Consider the following 16,327-nt stretch of genomic DNA (forward strand, 5'->3'; position numbering starts at 1 on the left):
TGCACACAGGCGTAATTTTCCAGCAGACTCACCTCCAAAGCAAAACACCCACCTGATGGCCCAGGTTGGGGTTTGGTTTCCATCAATGCTGCCATTTCATTTCCTCATTCCTGATGTGATGAACTTGCCATGCAGCTCCTTTCATGTCCCAGGATGAGAAGCCCAAGGCTATCCAAGTAGAATCATGCCAGTGGGGCAGAAGAGAAGCCCCAAGTATTCGAGGAGTCCCAAACAGGCACATGCGATGTTGGCTTGGGGCAGTGAAGCGCCACTGTTGGCAAATACCTTTGTAGGAAGAAGCCTAGCTCTTCCCACACTGCACATGTCAGCAGAATACCTAAAGGCTGCTCTTTATTTCTCTTCATTGCTCTCCAGAAAATGACATGGAGGGAAAGAAAGGGTTGCAGAAAACATCTCCTCTGTGTCTGGGACTCATCCCTCCGTCTGGGGTGATACGTCTTCTCCGGCCATTAGGGCTCCATCCCTCCCCCCATCCCATGTTCCAAAGGCCACCTCAGTGTGAAACACAACCCAGCACCACTGGGGAGGCAAGAAAATCTCTTCCAACTGCCCAAGCAGTGAGGGCTGCAGAACACCCCAGTGCCACGTGCATGGGGATGCTCAAGGAGGACAAGTGCTCAGAACACCTCTGAGTACGAAACCAGCTCTCAAAGCCCATCAAGGAGCGCTGCACTTCCCTGCCCTGAAGCCCTGGAGGCAGCTGGGATGCATTCCAGGAGGGCAGGGGAATGCCTTCCGTAGGCAAGATTCCTGGGATAGACTCTCCCTACCCGTGGCGAGTCACACTCTAATTCTGGCCTGGCGTGTGTCAGCCTTTGGTGTGAGGACAAGCCAGGAGTGCAGCCCATGTCCACACAGGGCTCAATTCCCCTGCGGCCAGGGCAGCTCCATCCCTGCCTTGTGAAAACGAGCTCTGAGCACAGGGCATCACCCAAGTCCAGGGCTCCAGGATGACCTCATGGCCATTGCCCTCAGCAGGACTTTCCTGTTGCTGCTCCCATAGCTCAGGGGCTACAGGAGGTTTGGAATCGTGGCCAGGCCCCTGTGTCTCTGGCTGGTCAGGGTGCAAAGCTGCGGCCAATATGCAGGGTGGTGTGAGGAGAGTGCAAAAAGCAGAACCTTGTCCTGAGCCCCAACACACCGCACAGGTAATGAGAAAGAACCCAAACCCATGGGGATCCCCCTGGGAATTGTCTTCTGCCCATACTGATGTGTTCCTGCACAGGAAATTCTTGGGCTTCTCATCCTGGTACTTGAAAGAATCGTCCATAACCTGATGGGTGTGTCAGAAATGAGGACATGTATTGTTGACGGAATCAAAAACCCAACCAGTGCCATCAGGTGGGTGTTTTGCTTTGGAGGTGAGTCTGCTGGAAAATTACTGCCCGTGTGCAGTGACTGTGGGCCTGGGGCTGTGCAGGAGCAGTATAAAAGCAGGAAATTCTCCTCACTCTCTCATCCACTGCTCTCGCCTCCATCTCCTTGAGGACAAGGTGAGTGTGAAGCTCTTTCGCATCCTTCTCCTCCGCTGATATTTCTGAGGACATACCTGCCCCTATGACTTGTGCTGGGCATTGGAACTTCTTGCTATGGTAGAGGGAAGAGGGAGGAAGCTGTGACATGGAGATGCAAACTTGTCTATAACCTGGACAGAGCTTGGGGCTTGGATGAGATAAGGTTGAGCCCTGAGCCATGGGGTTGTTTGGGATCTCCCTGGGCTTAGTCAGTCTTCTCAGGGATCTTCTGAGGGAAAGGAGAAGCCCATGTACCTCCATGCACAGACTCCAGCTCTTGTCTACCAAGCATGCCTTTCATCCTTGCTCGTGGAGTGAGAGGCTGCTCCTGACCCGTGTCCCTGCTCTGCTTGCCCCTGTCCTGTTTCCAGGTGAAGCTCTACCATCCAGACATGTCCTGCTACAGCCCGTGCGTGCCTTGCCAGCCCTGCGGCCCGACCCCGCTGGCCAACAGCTGCAATGAGCCCTGCGTCAGGCAGTGCCAGGACTCCAATGTCTTCATCCAGCCCTCCCCCGTGGTGGTGACCCTGCCCGGCCCCATCCTCAGCTCCTTCCCGCAGAACACCGCCGTGGGCTCCTCCACCTCCGCTGCCGTTGGCAGCATCCTCAGCTCCGAGGGAGTGCCCATCAACTCCGGGGGCTTTGGCATCTCTGGCTTGGGCCTCTCCGGCTTGGGCGGCCGCTACTGCGGCAGGAGGATCCCCCCCTGCTAAAGCTGCTGGCGATGGCCCTGGGAAGCGCCCAGGGACCCAGAAGATGGCACCACACTGCGGGTCAAAGACTCCTTTCTGCCCCTGATGCTCCCTGCACTGTGACCTCTACTCTGATTGACCTCGCTCCCCTTTTTTGCCTCAATAAATCTCTGTAGCAGCCCAGTCAATGCCTTTGTCTTGTCCTTTCCCTGCAGATGCTCTCCCAAGATGACCAGGGAGAGAGATGCTGCTCAGAGGGTTCTGGGACGGGGTGTTGGGCATTATTGTGCAGTTATTGTCAACATGGGTTTGCACTGAGCTTGCTCAGTCATGAATTCTGTGACTCTGTTTCTAAACTTCGCTGCCTACTTGGGGTATAGCAGGATTGAATGACCCAGTCACTACCATCCGTTTGGTGCATACACCTCTTCCTTTTCCTTGGGAAGTTCAGCGTTGTGAAGAAGGAAGTCAGGGGAAGAAAGAATGAATGTGTTACTGAAAAGGCAGCATCAACACCTTGCCAAGAAAGCATAGGAGACCCTGCCCTTTCACAGCATTGAGATTTTGCGTTGCAGGGTGAGGAGAACCCCAGGCAGGAAATCAAAGCAAAACAACAGTGAAGGAACATACTGCCACAGTGTCCTTGGGAAACCACTGTCTCCACAGCTGGGCTCCACAGGTCTTGTGGTCTCTGATCTGGTGCAGAGGTGCTTGTGGCAATCTTCTGTTTCCTTCCACAGAGGATTCAGGAGAGTTCCTGCACACTGCCTTTCTCCTTGGCCAAGGAGCTGAGTCCCTCCTCCCCCTTGCCGGCCCTATCCCCGCCAGTGGGCAGAGGCACAAAGGCCATCCTCGGACGATGGGATCACAGCATACTCATGTTAGAAAGTAACTCCGGAGGTGATAGGGCCCAACCCCTTGCTCCAACATCACTCAGCCATGAGCATCCAAGCACTGTTACTGCACTACCTAGCCAGGCAACCTTTTCTACTCCTTGACTCTCTTCCTGGTGAAAACCATTTGCCACCGATCGAGTTCAAACCTCTCATCTCTCAGGGTGAGCCCGCTGTCTCCAGTTCTCCAAACACACATTGCCACAGTGAGCACTGTTGAGCCTGGATTTGTCCTCTGGGGAACCTCACCACAGCTACCACTAAGCTGCTCTTAGGTCTCCCACCAAAGACTTCTCTCCACTATCAGCAAGGCCCATGCCCTCAGCCATTCCTCCCGAAACATGTGCTCCAGGTCCTTACCACCTGGGACACCTTTGGCTGAACTCACTCCATTTGGTCAAGTCCTTTTCCCATTAGATCTTTCTTGCGTTAGAGCGGTGTTCTAGAGCCCAACCGGTGAGTGCTGAGCAGAGTGGGATAAGTCCTATTGGTATTGGCCATGATGCCGATGACAGTCCTTTGTGTCCAGAAACGGTTTTGATGGTGTTACCAAAAATCTGGCCCTGCCTTAGGCTGCTGCTTGTCTGGGTGGAAGCATGTGTGGAGCGCTAGGGCTGGTTGCGGCCACGCAGGGACCCGGGTGGACACGTGGGATCTTACCCAGTTCTCTCCTGCAGCAGTTCAGCTGCTCCCCTTTGTCAGCCACAAGCCTCTGCAGCCTTTGCCTCCGGTCACTGCACTGCTGTGGAGAGCTCCTGGGCAGACCCTTGAGACGCTCAGCCTGCACAAGCTGCCTCTTACTGATCTGCTCCCGCTATCCAGGACCATGCCCAGGAAACGCCGGGCACAGGTAGGGAAGGAGCAGGGCAAGGAGGATGTTCTCTGCCTGTGGGCCTGCGTGACAGTCTATCAGGGGAAGGGGAAAAAACAGAAAACCCAAGTGGTGCAAAGGCAACACAGGGCACCTCACACCAGCAGAGGATGCCCAGCCATACTCTAAAGAACGGCCGCTTTGGAGAGACTGCCCTGAGGCTTTCAGTTCACGACCATTGTGTTAACAACCACTACACCTTCATCCAAAAACCTCCATCCCAGAATCACACAGAGAAACAACTCTATCATTGGGCACCTTGGGAGAGCATCTGTAGGGGAAAGGATGAGAGAGAGGCATGGGTTGGGATGCAGCTGAACTTTAATGAGTCAAAACAGGGAAACAAGGACACTGCGAGTGGAGACCCTGGTGCAGGGAGCACCAAAGGCAGAAAGGGTTCGGGATCCCCAGTGCGGTGCCATCTTCTGGGTCCCTGGGCGCTTCCCCAGGGCCATCGCCAGCAGCTTTAGCAGGGGGGGATCCTCCTGCCGCAGTAGCGGCCGCCCAAGCCGGAGAGGCCCAAGCCGGAGAGGCCGAAGCCCCCGGAGTTGATGGGCACTCCCTCGGAGCTGAGGATGCTGCCAACGGCAGCGGAGGTGGAGGAGCCCACGGCGGTGTTCTGCGGGAAGGAGCTGAGGATGGGGCCGGGCAGGGTCACCACCACGGGGGAGGGCTGGATGACGACGTTGGAGTCCTGGCACTGCCTGACGCAGGGCTCATTGCAGCTGTTGGCCAGCGGGGTCGGGCCGCAGGGCTGGCAGGGCACGCACGGGCTGTAGCAGGACATGTCTGGATGGTAGAGCTTCACCTGGAGACAGGACAGGGGCAAGCAGAGCAGGGACACGGGTCAGGAGCAGCCTGAAGCCCACCACAAAGGAGCCAAGCAACAAGATGGAGTCACGACCTAGGGGCTGCTTAAGGAGTCCCACTGCCTTCAGCTTCCCCTCAGTGCAAAAGAGCCCTGCCAAGGGCAACCAAACCCAGCAAGGTCACCGCCCAGACCATTGCTCAGCCAAGACCCAGCCTAACTCCATGCCACAACTTCAACCATTTTTCCTGTCCTGTGACAAGCTGCTTCAGCGCCAGTGTAGGATGAAGGAGCAGGTTTATCCTGAGAAGTCCCAGAGGAGGATGAGGAGAAACAGGAGGACAATGAGGATAAGAAAGAGTTTCATACTCACCTTGTTCTCAAGGAGATGGAGGCGAGAGCAGTGGATGAGAGAGTGAGGAGAAGTTCCGCCTTTTATACCACTCCTGCACCGCCCCTGGCCCACAGTCACTGCACACAGGCAGTAATTTTCCAGCAGACTCACCTCCAAAGCAAAACGCTCACCTAATGGCACGGGTTGGGGGTTGTTTTCCATCTGATTTCCTCATTGCTGATGTGTTGCTCTGCCATGCAGGTGCTACTGATGTGCCTAAAGATGGCTTTAGTAGGACCCCAGAGGTTATCACAAGAGGGGAAAGCCGCCAAACAAATGGACACAGGCAGGAGAGGACTGCATTGGTGGGACAGCACGATCCTGTCCAGAGGGTTGAAAACAACCTCACCAGATCTCTCCCGACCCATGCCTCTTACCTGCACACACACCTCCACCACTTGCAGTATATCTTATGCTACTATTGATGTGCTCCTGACAGGAAATATTTGGGTCTCTCATCTTGATACTTGAAAGGATCTTCTGTGACATAATGGTCATTTCAGAAACGAGGAAGTGAAATGGCTGCGTTGATGGAAACCAAACCCCAACCTGTGCCATTAGGCGTATGTTTTGCTTTGGAGGTGAGTCTGCCGGAAAATTACTGCCTGTGTGCAGTGACTGTGGGCCTGGGGCGGTGCAGGAGCAATATAAAAGAAGGAACTTCTCCTCACTCTCTCATCCACTGCTCTCGCCTCCATCTCCTTGAGAACAAGGTGAGTCTGAAGCCTTTTCTCCTCTCCTTCTGCCTCCTTTTTCTTGCCTTATGTCCTATACTGGGTCAAGGGGCTACGAATAATGAGAGAGGGAAGGGAGCAGAAGGTGTATCATGCAGATAGGCTGCGGCTGGCTGAAGTGAGTGATGGCTACACTGGGAGCTCCCTGCACTTCACTGTTCTTGTTGGGGCATTTTTTGGCTGAGGGGAAGCTGAAATCCATGGATCCCCCTACAACACCTCCAGCTCTTGTTTCAACCTTGGCTTGTCTTGGGCTGAAAGGCTGCTCCTGACCCACGTCCCTGCTCTGTTTGCCCCTGCCCTGTCTCCAGGTGAAACTCTACCATCCAGACATGTCCTGCTACAGCCCGTGCGTGCCCTGCCAGCCCTGCGGCCCGACCCCGCTGGCCAACAGCTGCAACGAGCCCTGCGTCAGGCAGTGCCAGGACTCCAACGTCGTCATCCAGCCCTCCCCCGTGGTGGTGACCCTGCCCGGCCCCATCCTCAGCTCCTTCCCGCAGAACACCGCCGTGGGCTCCTCCACCTCCGCTGCCGTTGGCAGCATCCTCAGCTCCGAGGGAGTGCCCATCAACTCCGGGGGCTTTGGCATCTCTGGCTTGGGCCTCTCCGGCTTGGGCGGCCGCTACTGCGGCAGGAGGATCCCCCCCTGCTAAAGCTGCTGGCGATGGCCCTGGGAAGCGCCCAGGGACCCAGAAGATGGCACCACACTGCGGGTCAAAGACTCCTTTCTGCCCCTGATGCTCCCTGCACTGTGACCTCTACTCTGATTGACCTCGCTCCCCTTTTTTGCCTCAATAAATCTCTGTAGCAGCCCAGTCAATGCCTTTATCTTGTCCTTTCCCTGCAGATGCTCTCCCAAGATGACCAGGGAGAGAGATGCTGCTCAGAGGGTTCTGGGACGGGGTGTTGGGCATTATTGTGCAGTTATTGTCAACATGGGTTTGCACTGAGCTTGCTCAGTCATGAATTCTGTGACTCTGTTTCTAAACTTCGCTGCCTACTTGGGGTATAGCAGGATTGAATGACCCAGTCACTACCATCCGTTTGGTGCATACACCTCTTCCTTTTCCTTGGGAAGTTCAGCGTTGTGAAGAAGGAAGTCAGGGGAAGAAAGAATGAATGTGTTACTGAAAAGGCAGCATCAACACCTTGCCAAGAAAGCATAGGAGACCCTGCCCTTTCACAGCATTGAGGTTTTGCGTTGCAGGGTGAGGAGAACCCCAGGCAGGAAATCAAAGCAAAACAACAGTGAAGGAACATACTGCCACAGTGTCCTTGGGAAACCACTGTCTCCACAGCTGGGCTCCACAGGTCTTGTGGTCTCTGATCTGGTGCAGAGGTGCTTGTGGCAATCTTCTGTTTCCTTCCACAGAGGATTCAGGAGAGTTCCTGCACACTGCCTTTCTCCTTGGCCAAGGAGCTGAGTCCCTCCTCCCCCTTGCCGGCCCTATCCCCGCCAGTGGGCAGAGGCACAAAGGCCATCCTCGGACGATGGGATCACAGCATACTCATGTTAGAAAGTAACTCCGGAGGTGATAGGGCCCAACCCCTTGCTCCAACATCACTCAGCCATGAGCATCCAAGCACTGTTACTGCACTACCTAGCCAGGCAACCTTTTCTACTCCTTGACTCTCTTCCTGGTGAAAACCATTTGCCACCGATCGAGTTCAAACCTCTCATCTCTCAGGGTGAGCCCGCTGTCTCCAGTTCTCCAAACACACATTGCCACAGTGAGCACTGTTGAGCCTGGATTTGTCCTCTGGGGAACCTCACCACAGCTACCACTAAGCTGCTCTTAGGTCTCCCACCAAAGACTTCTCTCCACTATCAGCAAGGCCCATGCCCTCAGCCATTCCTCCCGAAACATGTGCTCCAGGTCCTTACCACCTGGGACACCTTTGGCTGAACTCACTCCATTTGGTCAAGTTCTTTCTCCCATTAGATCTTTCTTGCGTTAGAGCGGTGTTCTAGAGCCCAACCGGTGAGTGCTGAGCAGAGTGGGATAAGTCCTATTGGTACTGGCCATGATGCCGATGACAGTCCTTTGTGTCCAGAAACGGTTTTGATGGTGTTACCAAAAAACTGGCCCTGCCTTAGGCTGCTGCTTGTCTGGGTGGAAGCATGTGTGGAGCGCTAGGGCTGGTTGCGGCCACGCAGGGACCCGGGTGGACACGTGGGATCTTACCCAGTTCTCTCCTGCAGCAGTTCAGCTGCTCCCCTTTGTCAGCCACAAGCCTCTGCAGCCTTTGCCTCCGGTCACTGCACTGCTGTGGAGAGCTCCTGGGCAGACCCTTGAGACGCTCAGCCTGCACAAGCTGCCTCTTACTGATCTGCTCCCGCTATCCAGGACCATGCCCAGGAAACGCCGGGCACAGGTAGGGAAGGAGCAGGGCAAGGAGGATGTTCTCTGCCTGTGGGCCTGCGTGACAGTCTATCAGGGGAAGGGGAAAAACCAGAAAACCCAAGTGGTGCAAAGGCAACACAGGGCACCTCACACCAGCAGAGGATGCCCAGCCATACTCTAAAGAACGGCCGCTTTGGAGAGACTGCCCTGAGGCTTTCAGTTCACGACCATTGTGTTAACAACCACTACACCTTCATCCAAAAACCTCCATCCCAGAATCACACAGAGAAACAACTCTATCATTGGGCACCTTGGGAGAGCATCTGTAGGGGAAAGGATGAGAGAGAGGCATGGGTTGGGATGCAGCTGAACTTTAATGAGTCAAAACAGGGAAACAAGGACACTGTGAGTGGAGACCCTGGTGCAGGGAGCACCAAAGGCAGAAAGGGTTCGGGATCCCCAGTGCAGTGCCATCTTCTGGGTCCCTGGGCGCTTCCCCAGGGCCATCGCCAGCAGCTTTAGCAGGGGGGGATCCTCCTGCCGCAGTAGCGGCCGCCCAAGCCGGAGAGGCCCAAGCCGGAGAGGCCGAAGCCCCCGGAGTTGATGGGCACTCCCTCGGAGCTGAGGATGCTGCCAACGGCAGCGGAGGTGGAGGAGCCCACGGCGGTGTTCTGCGGGAAGGAGCTGAGGATGGGGCCGGGCAGGGTCACCACCACGGGGGAGGGCTGGATGACGACGTTGGAGTCCTGGCACTGCCTGACGCAGGGCTCGTTGCAGGTGTTGGCCAGCGGGGTCGGGCCGCAGGGCTGGCAGGGCACGCACGGGCTGTAGCAGGACATGTCTGGATGGTAGAGCTTCACCTGGAGACAGGACAGGGGCAAGCAGAGCAGGGACACGGGTCAGGAGCAGCCTGAAGCCCACCACAAAGGAGCCAAGCAACAAGATGGAGTCACGACCTAGGGGCTGCTTAAGGAGTCCCACTGCCTTCAGCTTCCCCTCAGTGCAAAAGAGCCCTGCCAAGGGCAACCAAACCCAGCAAGGTCACCGCCCAGACCATTGCTCAGCCAAGACCCAGCCTAACTCCATGCCACAACTTCAACCATTTTTCCTGTCCTGTGACAAGCTGCTTCAGCGCCAGTGTAGGATGAAGGAGCAGGTTTATCCTGAGAAGTCCCAGAGGAGGATGAGGAGAAACAGGAGGACAATGAGGATAAGAAAGAGTTTCATACTCACCTTGTTCTCAAGGAGATGGAGGCGAGAGCAGTGGATGAGAGAGTGAGGAGAAGTTCCGCCTTTTATACCACTCCTGCACCGCCCCTGGCCCACAGTCACTGCACACAGGCAGTAATTTTCCAGCAGACTCACCTCCAAAGCAAAACGCTCACCTAATGGCACGGGTTGGGGGTTGTTTTCCATCTGATTTCCTCATTGCTGATGTGTTGCTCTGCCATGCAGGTGCTACTGATGTGCCTAAAGATGGCTTTAGTAGGACCCCAGAGGTTATCACAAGAGGGGAAAGCCGCCAAACAAATGGACACAGGCAGGAGAGGACTGCATTGGTGGGACAGCACGATCCTGTCCAGAGGGTTGAAAACAACCTCACCAGATCTCTCCCGACCCATGCCTCTTACCTGCACACACACCTCCACCACTTGCAGTATATCTTATGCTACTATTGATGTGCTCCTGACAGGAAATATTTGGGTCTCTCATCTTGATACTTGAAAGGATCTTCTGTGACATAATGGTCATTTCAGAAACGAGGAAGTGAAATGGCTGCGTTGATGGAAACCAAACCCCAACCTGTGCCATTAGGCGTATGTTTTGCTTTGGAGGTGAGTCTGCCGGAAAATTACTGCCTGTGTGCAGTGACTGTGGGCCTGGGGCGGTGCAGGAGCAATATAAAAGAAGGAACTTCTCCTCACTCTCTCATCCACTGCTCTCGCCTCCATCTCCTTGAGAACAAGGTGAGTCTGAAGCCTTTTCTCCTCTCCTTCTGCCTCCTTTTTCTTGCCTTATGTCCTATACTGGGTCAAGGGGCTACGAATAATGAGAGAGGGAAGGGAGCAGAAGGTGTATCATGCAGATAGGCTGCGGCTGGCTGAAGTGAGTGATGGCTACACTGGGAGCTCCCTGCACTTCACTGTTCTTGTTGGGGCATTTTTTGGCTGAGGGGAAGCTGAAATCCATGGATCCCCCTACAACACCTCCAGCTCTTGTTTCAACCTTGGCTTGTCTTGGGCTGAAAGGCTGCTCCTGACCCACGTCCCTGCTCTGTTTGCCCCTGCCCTGTCTCCAGGTGAAACTCTACCATCCAGACATGTCCTGCTACAGCCCGTGCGTGCCCTGCCAGCCCTGCGGCCCGACCCCGCTGGCCAACAGCTGCAACGAGCCCTGCGTCAGGCAGTGCCAGGACTCCAACGTCGTCATCCAGCCCTCCCCCGTGGTGGTGACCCTGCCCGGCCCCATCCTCAGCTCCTTCCCGCAGAACACCGCCGTGGGCTCCTCCACCTCCGCTGCCGTTGGCAGCATCCTCAGCTCCGAGGGAGTGCCCATCAACTCCGGGGGCTTTGGCATCTCTGGCTTGGGCCTCTCCGGCTTGGGCGGCCGCTACTGCGGCAGGAGGATCCCCCCCTGCTAAAGCTGCTGGCGATGGCCCTGGGAAGCGCCCAGGGACCCAGAAGATGGCACCACACTGCGGGTCAAAGACTCCTTTCTGCCCCTGATGCTCCCTGCACTGTGACCTCTACTCTGATTGACCTCGCTCCCCTTTTTTGCCTCAATAAATCTCTGTAGCAGCCCAGTCAATGCCTTTATCTTGTCCTTTCCCTGCAGATGCTCTCCCAAGATGACCAGGGAGAGAGATGCTGCTCAGAGGGTTCTGGGACGGGGTGTTGGGCATTATTGTGCAGTTATTGTCAACATGGGTTTGCACTGAGCTTGCTCAGTCATGAATTCTGTGACTCTGTTTCTAAACTTCGCTGCCTACTTGGGGTATAGCAGGATTGAATGACCCAGTCACTACCATCCGTTTGGTGCATACACCTCTTCCTTTTCCTTGGGAAGTTCAGCGTTGTGAAGAAGGAAGTCAGGGGAAGAAAGAATGAATGTGTTACTGAAAAGGCAGCATCAACACCTTGCCAAGAAAGCATAGGAGACCCTGCCCTTTCACAGCATTGAGGTTTTGCGTTGCAGGGTGAGGAGAACCCCAGGCAGGAAATCAAAGCAAAACAACAGTGAAGGAACATACTGCCACAGTGTCCTTGGGAAACCACTGTCTCCACAGCTGGGCTCCACAGGTCTTGTGGTCTCTGATCTGGTGCAGAGGTGCTTGTGGCAATCTTCTGTTTCCTTCCACAGAGGATTCAGGAGAGTTCCTGCACACTGCCTTTCTCCTTGGCCAAGGAGCTGAGTCCCTCCTCCCCCTTGCCGGCCCTATCCCCGCCAGTGGGCAGAGGCACAAAGGCCATCCTCGGACGATGGGATCACAGCATACTCATGTTAGAAAGTAACTCCGGAGGTGATAGGGCCCAACCCCTTGCTCCAACATCACTCAGCCATGAGCATCCAAGCACTGTTACTGCACTACCTAGCCAGGCAACCTTTTCTACTCCTTGACTCTCTTCCTGGTGAAAACCATTTGCCACCGATCGAGTTCAAACCTCTCATCTCTCAGGGTGAGCCCGCTGTCTCCAGTTCTCCAAACACACATTGCCACAGTGAGCACTGTTGAGCCTGGATTTGTCCTCTGGGGAACCTCACCACAGCTACCACTAAGCTGCTCTTAGGTCTCCCACCAAAGACTTCTCTCCACTATCAGCAAGGCCCATGCCCTCAGCCATTCCTCCCGAAACATGTGCTCCAGGTCCTTACCACCTGGGACACCTTTGGCTGAACTCACTCCATTTGGTCAAGTTCTTTCTCCCATTAGATCTTTCTTGCGTTAGAGCGGTGTTCTAGAGCCCAACCGGTGAGTGCTGAGCAGAGTGGGATAAGTCCTATTGGTACTGGCCATGATGCCGATGACAGTCCTTTGTGTCCAGAAACGGTTTTGATGGTGTTACCAAAAAACTGGCCCTGCCTTAGGCTGCTGCTTGTCTGGGTGGAAGCATGTGTGGAGCGCTAGGGCTGGTTGCGGCCACGCAGGGACCCGGGTGGACACGTGGGATCTTACCCAGTTCTCTCCTGCAGCAGTTCAGCTGCTCCCCTTTGTCAGCCACAAGCCTCTGCAGCCTTTGCCTCCGGTCACTGCACTGCTGTGGAGAGCTCCTGGGCAGACCCTTGAGACGCTCAGCCTGCACAAGCTGCCTCTTACTGATCTGCTCCCGCTATCCAGGACCATGCCCAGGAAACGCCGGGCACAGGTAGGGAAGGAGCAGGGCAAGGAGGATGTTCTCTGCCTGTGGGCCTGCGTGACAGTCTATCAGGGGAAGGGGAAAAAACAGAAAACCCAAGTGGTGCAAAGGCAACACAGGGCACCTCACACCAGCAGAGGATGCCCAGCCATACTCTAAAGAACGGCCGCTTTGGAGAGACTGCCCTGAGGCTTTCAGTTCACGACCATTGTGTTAACAACCACTACACCTTCATCCAAAAACCTCCATCCCAGAATCACACAGAGAAACAACTCTATCATTGGGCACCTTGGGAGAGCATCTGTAGGGGAAAGGATGAGAGAGAGGCATGGGTTGGGATGCAGCTGAACTTTAATGAGTCAAAACAGGGAAACAAGGACACTGTGAGTGGAGACCCTGGTGCAGGGAGCACCAAAGGCAGAAAGGGTTCGGGATCCCCAGTGCAGTGCCATCTTCTGGGTCCCTGGGCGCTTCCCCAGGGCCATCGCCAGCAGCTTTAGCAGGGGGGGATCCTCCTGCCGCAGTAGCGGCCGCCCAAGCCGGAGAGGCCCAAGCCGGAGAGGCCGAAGCCCCCGGAGTTGATGGGCACTCCCTCGGAGCTGAGGATGCTGCCAACGGCAGCGGAGGTGGAGGAGCCCACGGCGGTGTTCTGCGGGAAGGAGCTGAGGATGGGGCCGGGCAGGGTCACCACCACGGGGGAGGGCTGGATGACGACGTTGGAGTCCTGGCACTGCCTGACGCAGGGCTCGTTGCAGCTGTTGGCCAGCGGGGTCGGGCCGCAGGGCTGGCAGGGCACGCACGGGCTGTAGCAGGACATGTCTGGATGGTAGAGCTTCACCTGGAGACAGGACAGGGGCAAGCAGAGCAGGGACACGGGTCAGGAGCAGCCTGAAGCCCACCACAAAGGAGCCAAGCAACAAGATGGAGTCACGACCTAGGGGCTGCTTAAGGAGTCCCACTGCCTTCAGCTTCCCCTCAGTGCAAAAGAGCCCTGCCAAGGGCAACCAAACCCAGCAAGGTCACCGCCCAGACCATTGCTCAGCCAAGACCCAGCCTAACTCCATGCCACAACTTCAACCATTTTTCCTGTCCTGTGACAAGCTGCTTCAGCGCCAGTGTAGGATGAAGGAGCAGGTTTATCCTGAGAAGTCCCAGAGGAGGATGAGGAGAAACAGGAGGACAATGAGGATAAGAAAGAGTTTCATACTCACCTTGTTCTCAAGGAGATGGAGGCGAGAGCAGTGGATGAGAGAGTGAGGAGAAGTTCCGCCTTTTATACCACTCCTGCACCGCCCCTGGCCCACAGTCACTGCACACAGGCAGTAATTTTCCAGCAGACTCACCTCCAAAGCAAAACGCTCACCTAATGGCACGGGTTGGGGGTTGTTTTCCATCTGATTTCCTCATTGCTGATGTGTTGCTCTGCCATGCAGGTGCTACTGATGTGCCTAAAGATGGCTTTAGTAGGACCCCAGAGGTTATCACAAGAGGGGAAAGCCGCCAAACAAATGGACACAGGCAGGAGAGGACTGCATTGGTGGGACAGCACGATCCTGTCCAGAGGGTTGAAAACAACCTCACCAGATCTCTCCCGACCCATGCCTCTTACCTGCACACACACCTCCACCACTTGCAGTATATCTTATGCTACTATTGATGTGCTCCTGACAGGAAATATTTGGGTCTCTCATCTTGATACTTGAAAGGATCTTCTGTGACATAATGGTCATTTCAGAAACGAGGAAGTGAAATGGCTGCGTTGATGGAAACCAAACCCCAACCTGTGCCATTAGGCGTATGTTTTGCTTTGGAGGTGAGTCTGCCGGAAAATTACTGCCTGTGTGCAGTGACTGTGGGCCTGGGGCGGTGCAGGAGCAATATAAAAGAAGGAACTTCTCCTCACTCTCTCATCCACTGCTCTCGCCTCCATCTCCTTGAGAACAAGGTGAGTCTGAAGCCTTTTCTCCTCTCCTTCTGCCTCCTTTTTCTTGCCTTATGTCCTATACTGGGTCAAGGGGCTACGAATAATGAGAGAGGGAAGGGAGCAGAAGGTGTATCATGCAGATAGGCTGCGGCTGGCTGAAGTGAGTGATGGCTACACTGGGAGCTCCCTGCACTTCACTGTTCTTGTTGGGGCATTTTTTGGCTGAGGGGAAGCTGAAATCCATGGATCCCCCTACAACACCTCCAGCTCTTGTTTCAACCTTGGCTTGTCTTGGGCTGAAAGGCTGCTCCTGACCCACGTCCCTGCTCTGTTTGCCCCTGCCCTGTCTCCAGGTGAAACTCTACCATCCAGACATGTCCTGCTACAGCCCGTGCGTGCCCTGCCAGCCCTGCGGCCCGACCCCGCTGGCCAACAGCTGCAACGAGCCCTGCGTCAGGCAGTGCCAGGACTCCAACGTCGTCATCCAGCCCTCCCCCGTGGTGGTGACCCTGCCCGGCCCCATCCTCAGCTCCTTCCCGCAGAACACCGCCGTGGGCTCCTCCACCTCCGCTGCCGTTGGCAGCATCCTCAGCTCCGAGGGAGTGCCCATCAACTCCGGGGGCTTTGGCCTCTCCGGCTTGGGCCTCTCCGGCTTGGGTGGCCGCTACTGCGGCAGGAGGATCCCCCCCTGCTAAAGCTGCTGGCGATGGCCCTGGGGAAGCGCCCAGGGACCCAGAAGATGGCACCACACTGGGGATCCTGAACCCTTTCTGCCTTTGGTGCTCCCTGCACCAGGATCTCCACTCACAGTGTCCTTGTTTCGCTGTTTCGATTCATTAAAGTTCAGCTGCATCCCAATCCATGCCCCAATCTCATCCTTTTTCATACAGATGCTCTCCCAAGATGCCCAGGGAGAGAGCTGTTGCTCAGGGGTGGTTCTGGGAGGGGATAATTTCGTAGTCATTTGTAATAGCGTTGTGTGGGATCTACCTCGATGGAGTTGGCCCCATATTAGCCCTCCTGCTTCTTCTTTGTGGCTGTACCTGGAATGGTGCTGATAACACAAAAATGTCTTGCGTTTTGCTGGGCTCTGCTTGCACAGCAACAATGCTGTCTCTCTGACTGCCTCTTAGAAATGCTTGTAGGCTGGTGTGAGGAAGATGTTGGGAGGAAACAAAGGCAGGACTGACCAAAGGGATTTTCCATAACGTATGACATCATGGTTAGCAACAAATGGTAAGAGGAAGGAGGAGGTCTGGGGCAGGGAGGCATTCACAGAATGGTTGAAGCTGGAAGAAACCACCAGAGGTCATCTGGTCCAACCCCCTTCTCTCTAACCAAGCCTCCTAAACCAAGGGAAAGACTTCCTTTCTCCAGACCTTCTCTCTGGTCTTCTGGCTCAGGAATTGCTGCGGGTTGGCTTTGATGTTGAAGACTGAAGAAAAGGCAGCATTCAGTATCTCTGCCTTCTTTGTGTCCTCTGTCACCAGGGTTCCTGCTCCACTTTGTAGTGGGCCCACATTTTCCTCCTATTAGTGATCTATTTGAAGAAACCCTTCCTGTTGTGCTTAATATCCTCAGCTAGATAGAATTCCAAATGGGCCTCGGCTTTCCCAATCACGCTTCTGCATACTCTGACGACATCCAAAGTGGCCTGTCCCCGCTTCCACCTCCTCTCTACCTCCTGCTTGGGCTTCACTTCCTCATTAAGCATTTTGCCTTCTCAAGCAACCAGTAATTGCCCTGGCATTGGTGCCCCAACTGTGCTGGGGGAGC

At 55.3% G+C, this 16,327-nt stretch overlaps 7 protein-coding genes across 7 annotated transcripts; 4 read left to right on the forward strand and 3 right to left on the reverse strand.

Annotated features, from left to right (window-relative positions):
- Positions 1-1,927: 1,927 nt before the first annotated feature.
- LOC136024236 (feather beta keratin-like) lies at positions 1,928-2,377 on the forward strand. Its single transcript, XM_065699445.1, has one exon. It carries the CDS (start codon positions 1,928-1,930, stop codon positions 2,246-2,248), a length of 321 nt encoding a protein of 106 aa, XP_065555517.1. The 3' UTR covers positions 2,249-2,377.
- A 2,080-nt stretch (positions 2,378-4,457) lies between these two features.
- Positions 4,458-5,245, reverse strand: LOC136024238 (feather beta keratin-like). Its single transcript, XM_065699447.1, has 2 exons — positions 5,173-5,245; positions 4,458-4,780 (listed from the first exon to the last, which is right to left on the reverse strand). The coding sequence occupies exon 2, from the start codon at positions 4,776-4,778 to the stop codon at positions 4,458-4,460; it is 321 nt and encodes a 106-aa protein (XP_065555519.1). The 5' UTR covers positions 4,779-4,780; positions 5,173-5,245.
- Positions 5,246-6,259: 1,014 nt separating this feature from the next.
- Positions 6,260-6,653, forward strand: LOC136024234 (feather beta keratin-like). The gene has a single exon (XM_065699443.1). It carries the CDS (start codon positions 6,260-6,262, stop codon positions 6,578-6,580), a length of 321 nt encoding a protein of 106 aa, XP_065555515.1. The 3' UTR covers positions 6,581-6,653.
- A 2,137-nt stretch (positions 6,654-8,790) lies between these two features.
- LOC136024239 (feather beta keratin-like) lies at positions 8,791-9,578 on the reverse strand. Its single transcript, XM_065699448.1, has 2 exons — positions 9,506-9,578; positions 8,791-9,113 (listed from the first exon to the last, which is right to left on the reverse strand). The coding sequence occupies exon 2, from the start codon at positions 9,109-9,111 to the stop codon at positions 8,791-8,793; it is 321 nt and encodes a 106-aa protein (XP_065555520.1). The 5' UTR covers positions 9,112-9,113; positions 9,506-9,578.
- Positions 9,579-10,592: 1,014 nt separating this feature from the next.
- Positions 10,593-10,986, forward strand: LOC136024233 (feather beta keratin-like). The gene has a single exon (XM_065699442.1). It carries the CDS (start codon positions 10,593-10,595, stop codon positions 10,911-10,913), a length of 321 nt encoding a protein of 106 aa, XP_065555514.1. The 3' UTR covers positions 10,914-10,986.
- A 2,137-nt stretch (positions 10,987-13,123) lies between these two features.
- On the reverse strand, positions 13,124-13,444 carry LOC136024235 (feather beta keratin-like). The gene has a single exon (XM_065699444.1). The coding sequence runs from the start codon at positions 13,442-13,444 to the stop codon at positions 13,124-13,126; it is 321 nt and encodes a 106-aa protein (XP_065555516.1).
- Positions 13,445-14,925: 1,481 nt separating this feature from the next.
- On the forward strand, positions 14,926-15,246 carry LOC136024057 (feather beta keratin-like). The gene has a single exon (XM_065699122.1). It carries the CDS (start codon positions 14,926-14,928, stop codon positions 15,244-15,246), a length of 321 nt encoding a protein of 106 aa, XP_065555194.1.
- The last annotated feature ends 1,081 nt before the right edge of the window (positions 15,247-16,327 follow it).

This window comes from Lathamus discolor, chromosome 20, assembly GCF_037157495.1.
Source record: "Lathamus discolor isolate bLatDis1 chromosome 20, bLatDis1.hap1, whole genome shotgun sequence".
NCBI classification, from domain to species: domain Eukaryota; kingdom Metazoa; phylum Chordata; class Aves; order Psittaciformes; family Psittacidae; genus Lathamus; species Lathamus discolor.

What these genes read in the sequence shown, in the direction of transcription:
- LOC136024236 (XM_065699445.1), top strand. Translation starts at nt 1,928, where the DNA reads ATGTCCTGCTACAGCCCGTGCGTGCCTTGCCAGCCCTGCGGCCCGACC.
- LOC136024238 (XM_065699447.1), bottom strand. Translation starts at nt 4,778, where the DNA reads ATGTCCTGCTACAGCCCGTGCGTGCCCTGCCAGCCCTGCGGCCCGACC.
- LOC136024234 (XM_065699443.1), top strand. Translation starts at nt 6,260, where the DNA reads ATGTCCTGCTACAGCCCGTGCGTGCCCTGCCAGCCCTGCGGCCCGACC.
- LOC136024239 (XM_065699448.1), bottom strand. Translation starts at nt 9,111, where the DNA reads ATGTCCTGCTACAGCCCGTGCGTGCCCTGCCAGCCCTGCGGCCCGACC.
- LOC136024233 (XM_065699442.1), top strand. Translation starts at nt 10,593, where the DNA reads ATGTCCTGCTACAGCCCGTGCGTGCCCTGCCAGCCCTGCGGCCCGACC.
- LOC136024235 (XM_065699444.1), bottom strand. Translation starts at nt 13,444, where the DNA reads ATGTCCTGCTACAGCCCGTGCGTGCCCTGCCAGCCCTGCGGCCCGACC.
- LOC136024057 (XM_065699122.1), top strand. Translation starts at nt 14,926, where the DNA reads ATGTCCTGCTACAGCCCGTGCGTGCCCTGCCAGCCCTGCGGCCCGACC.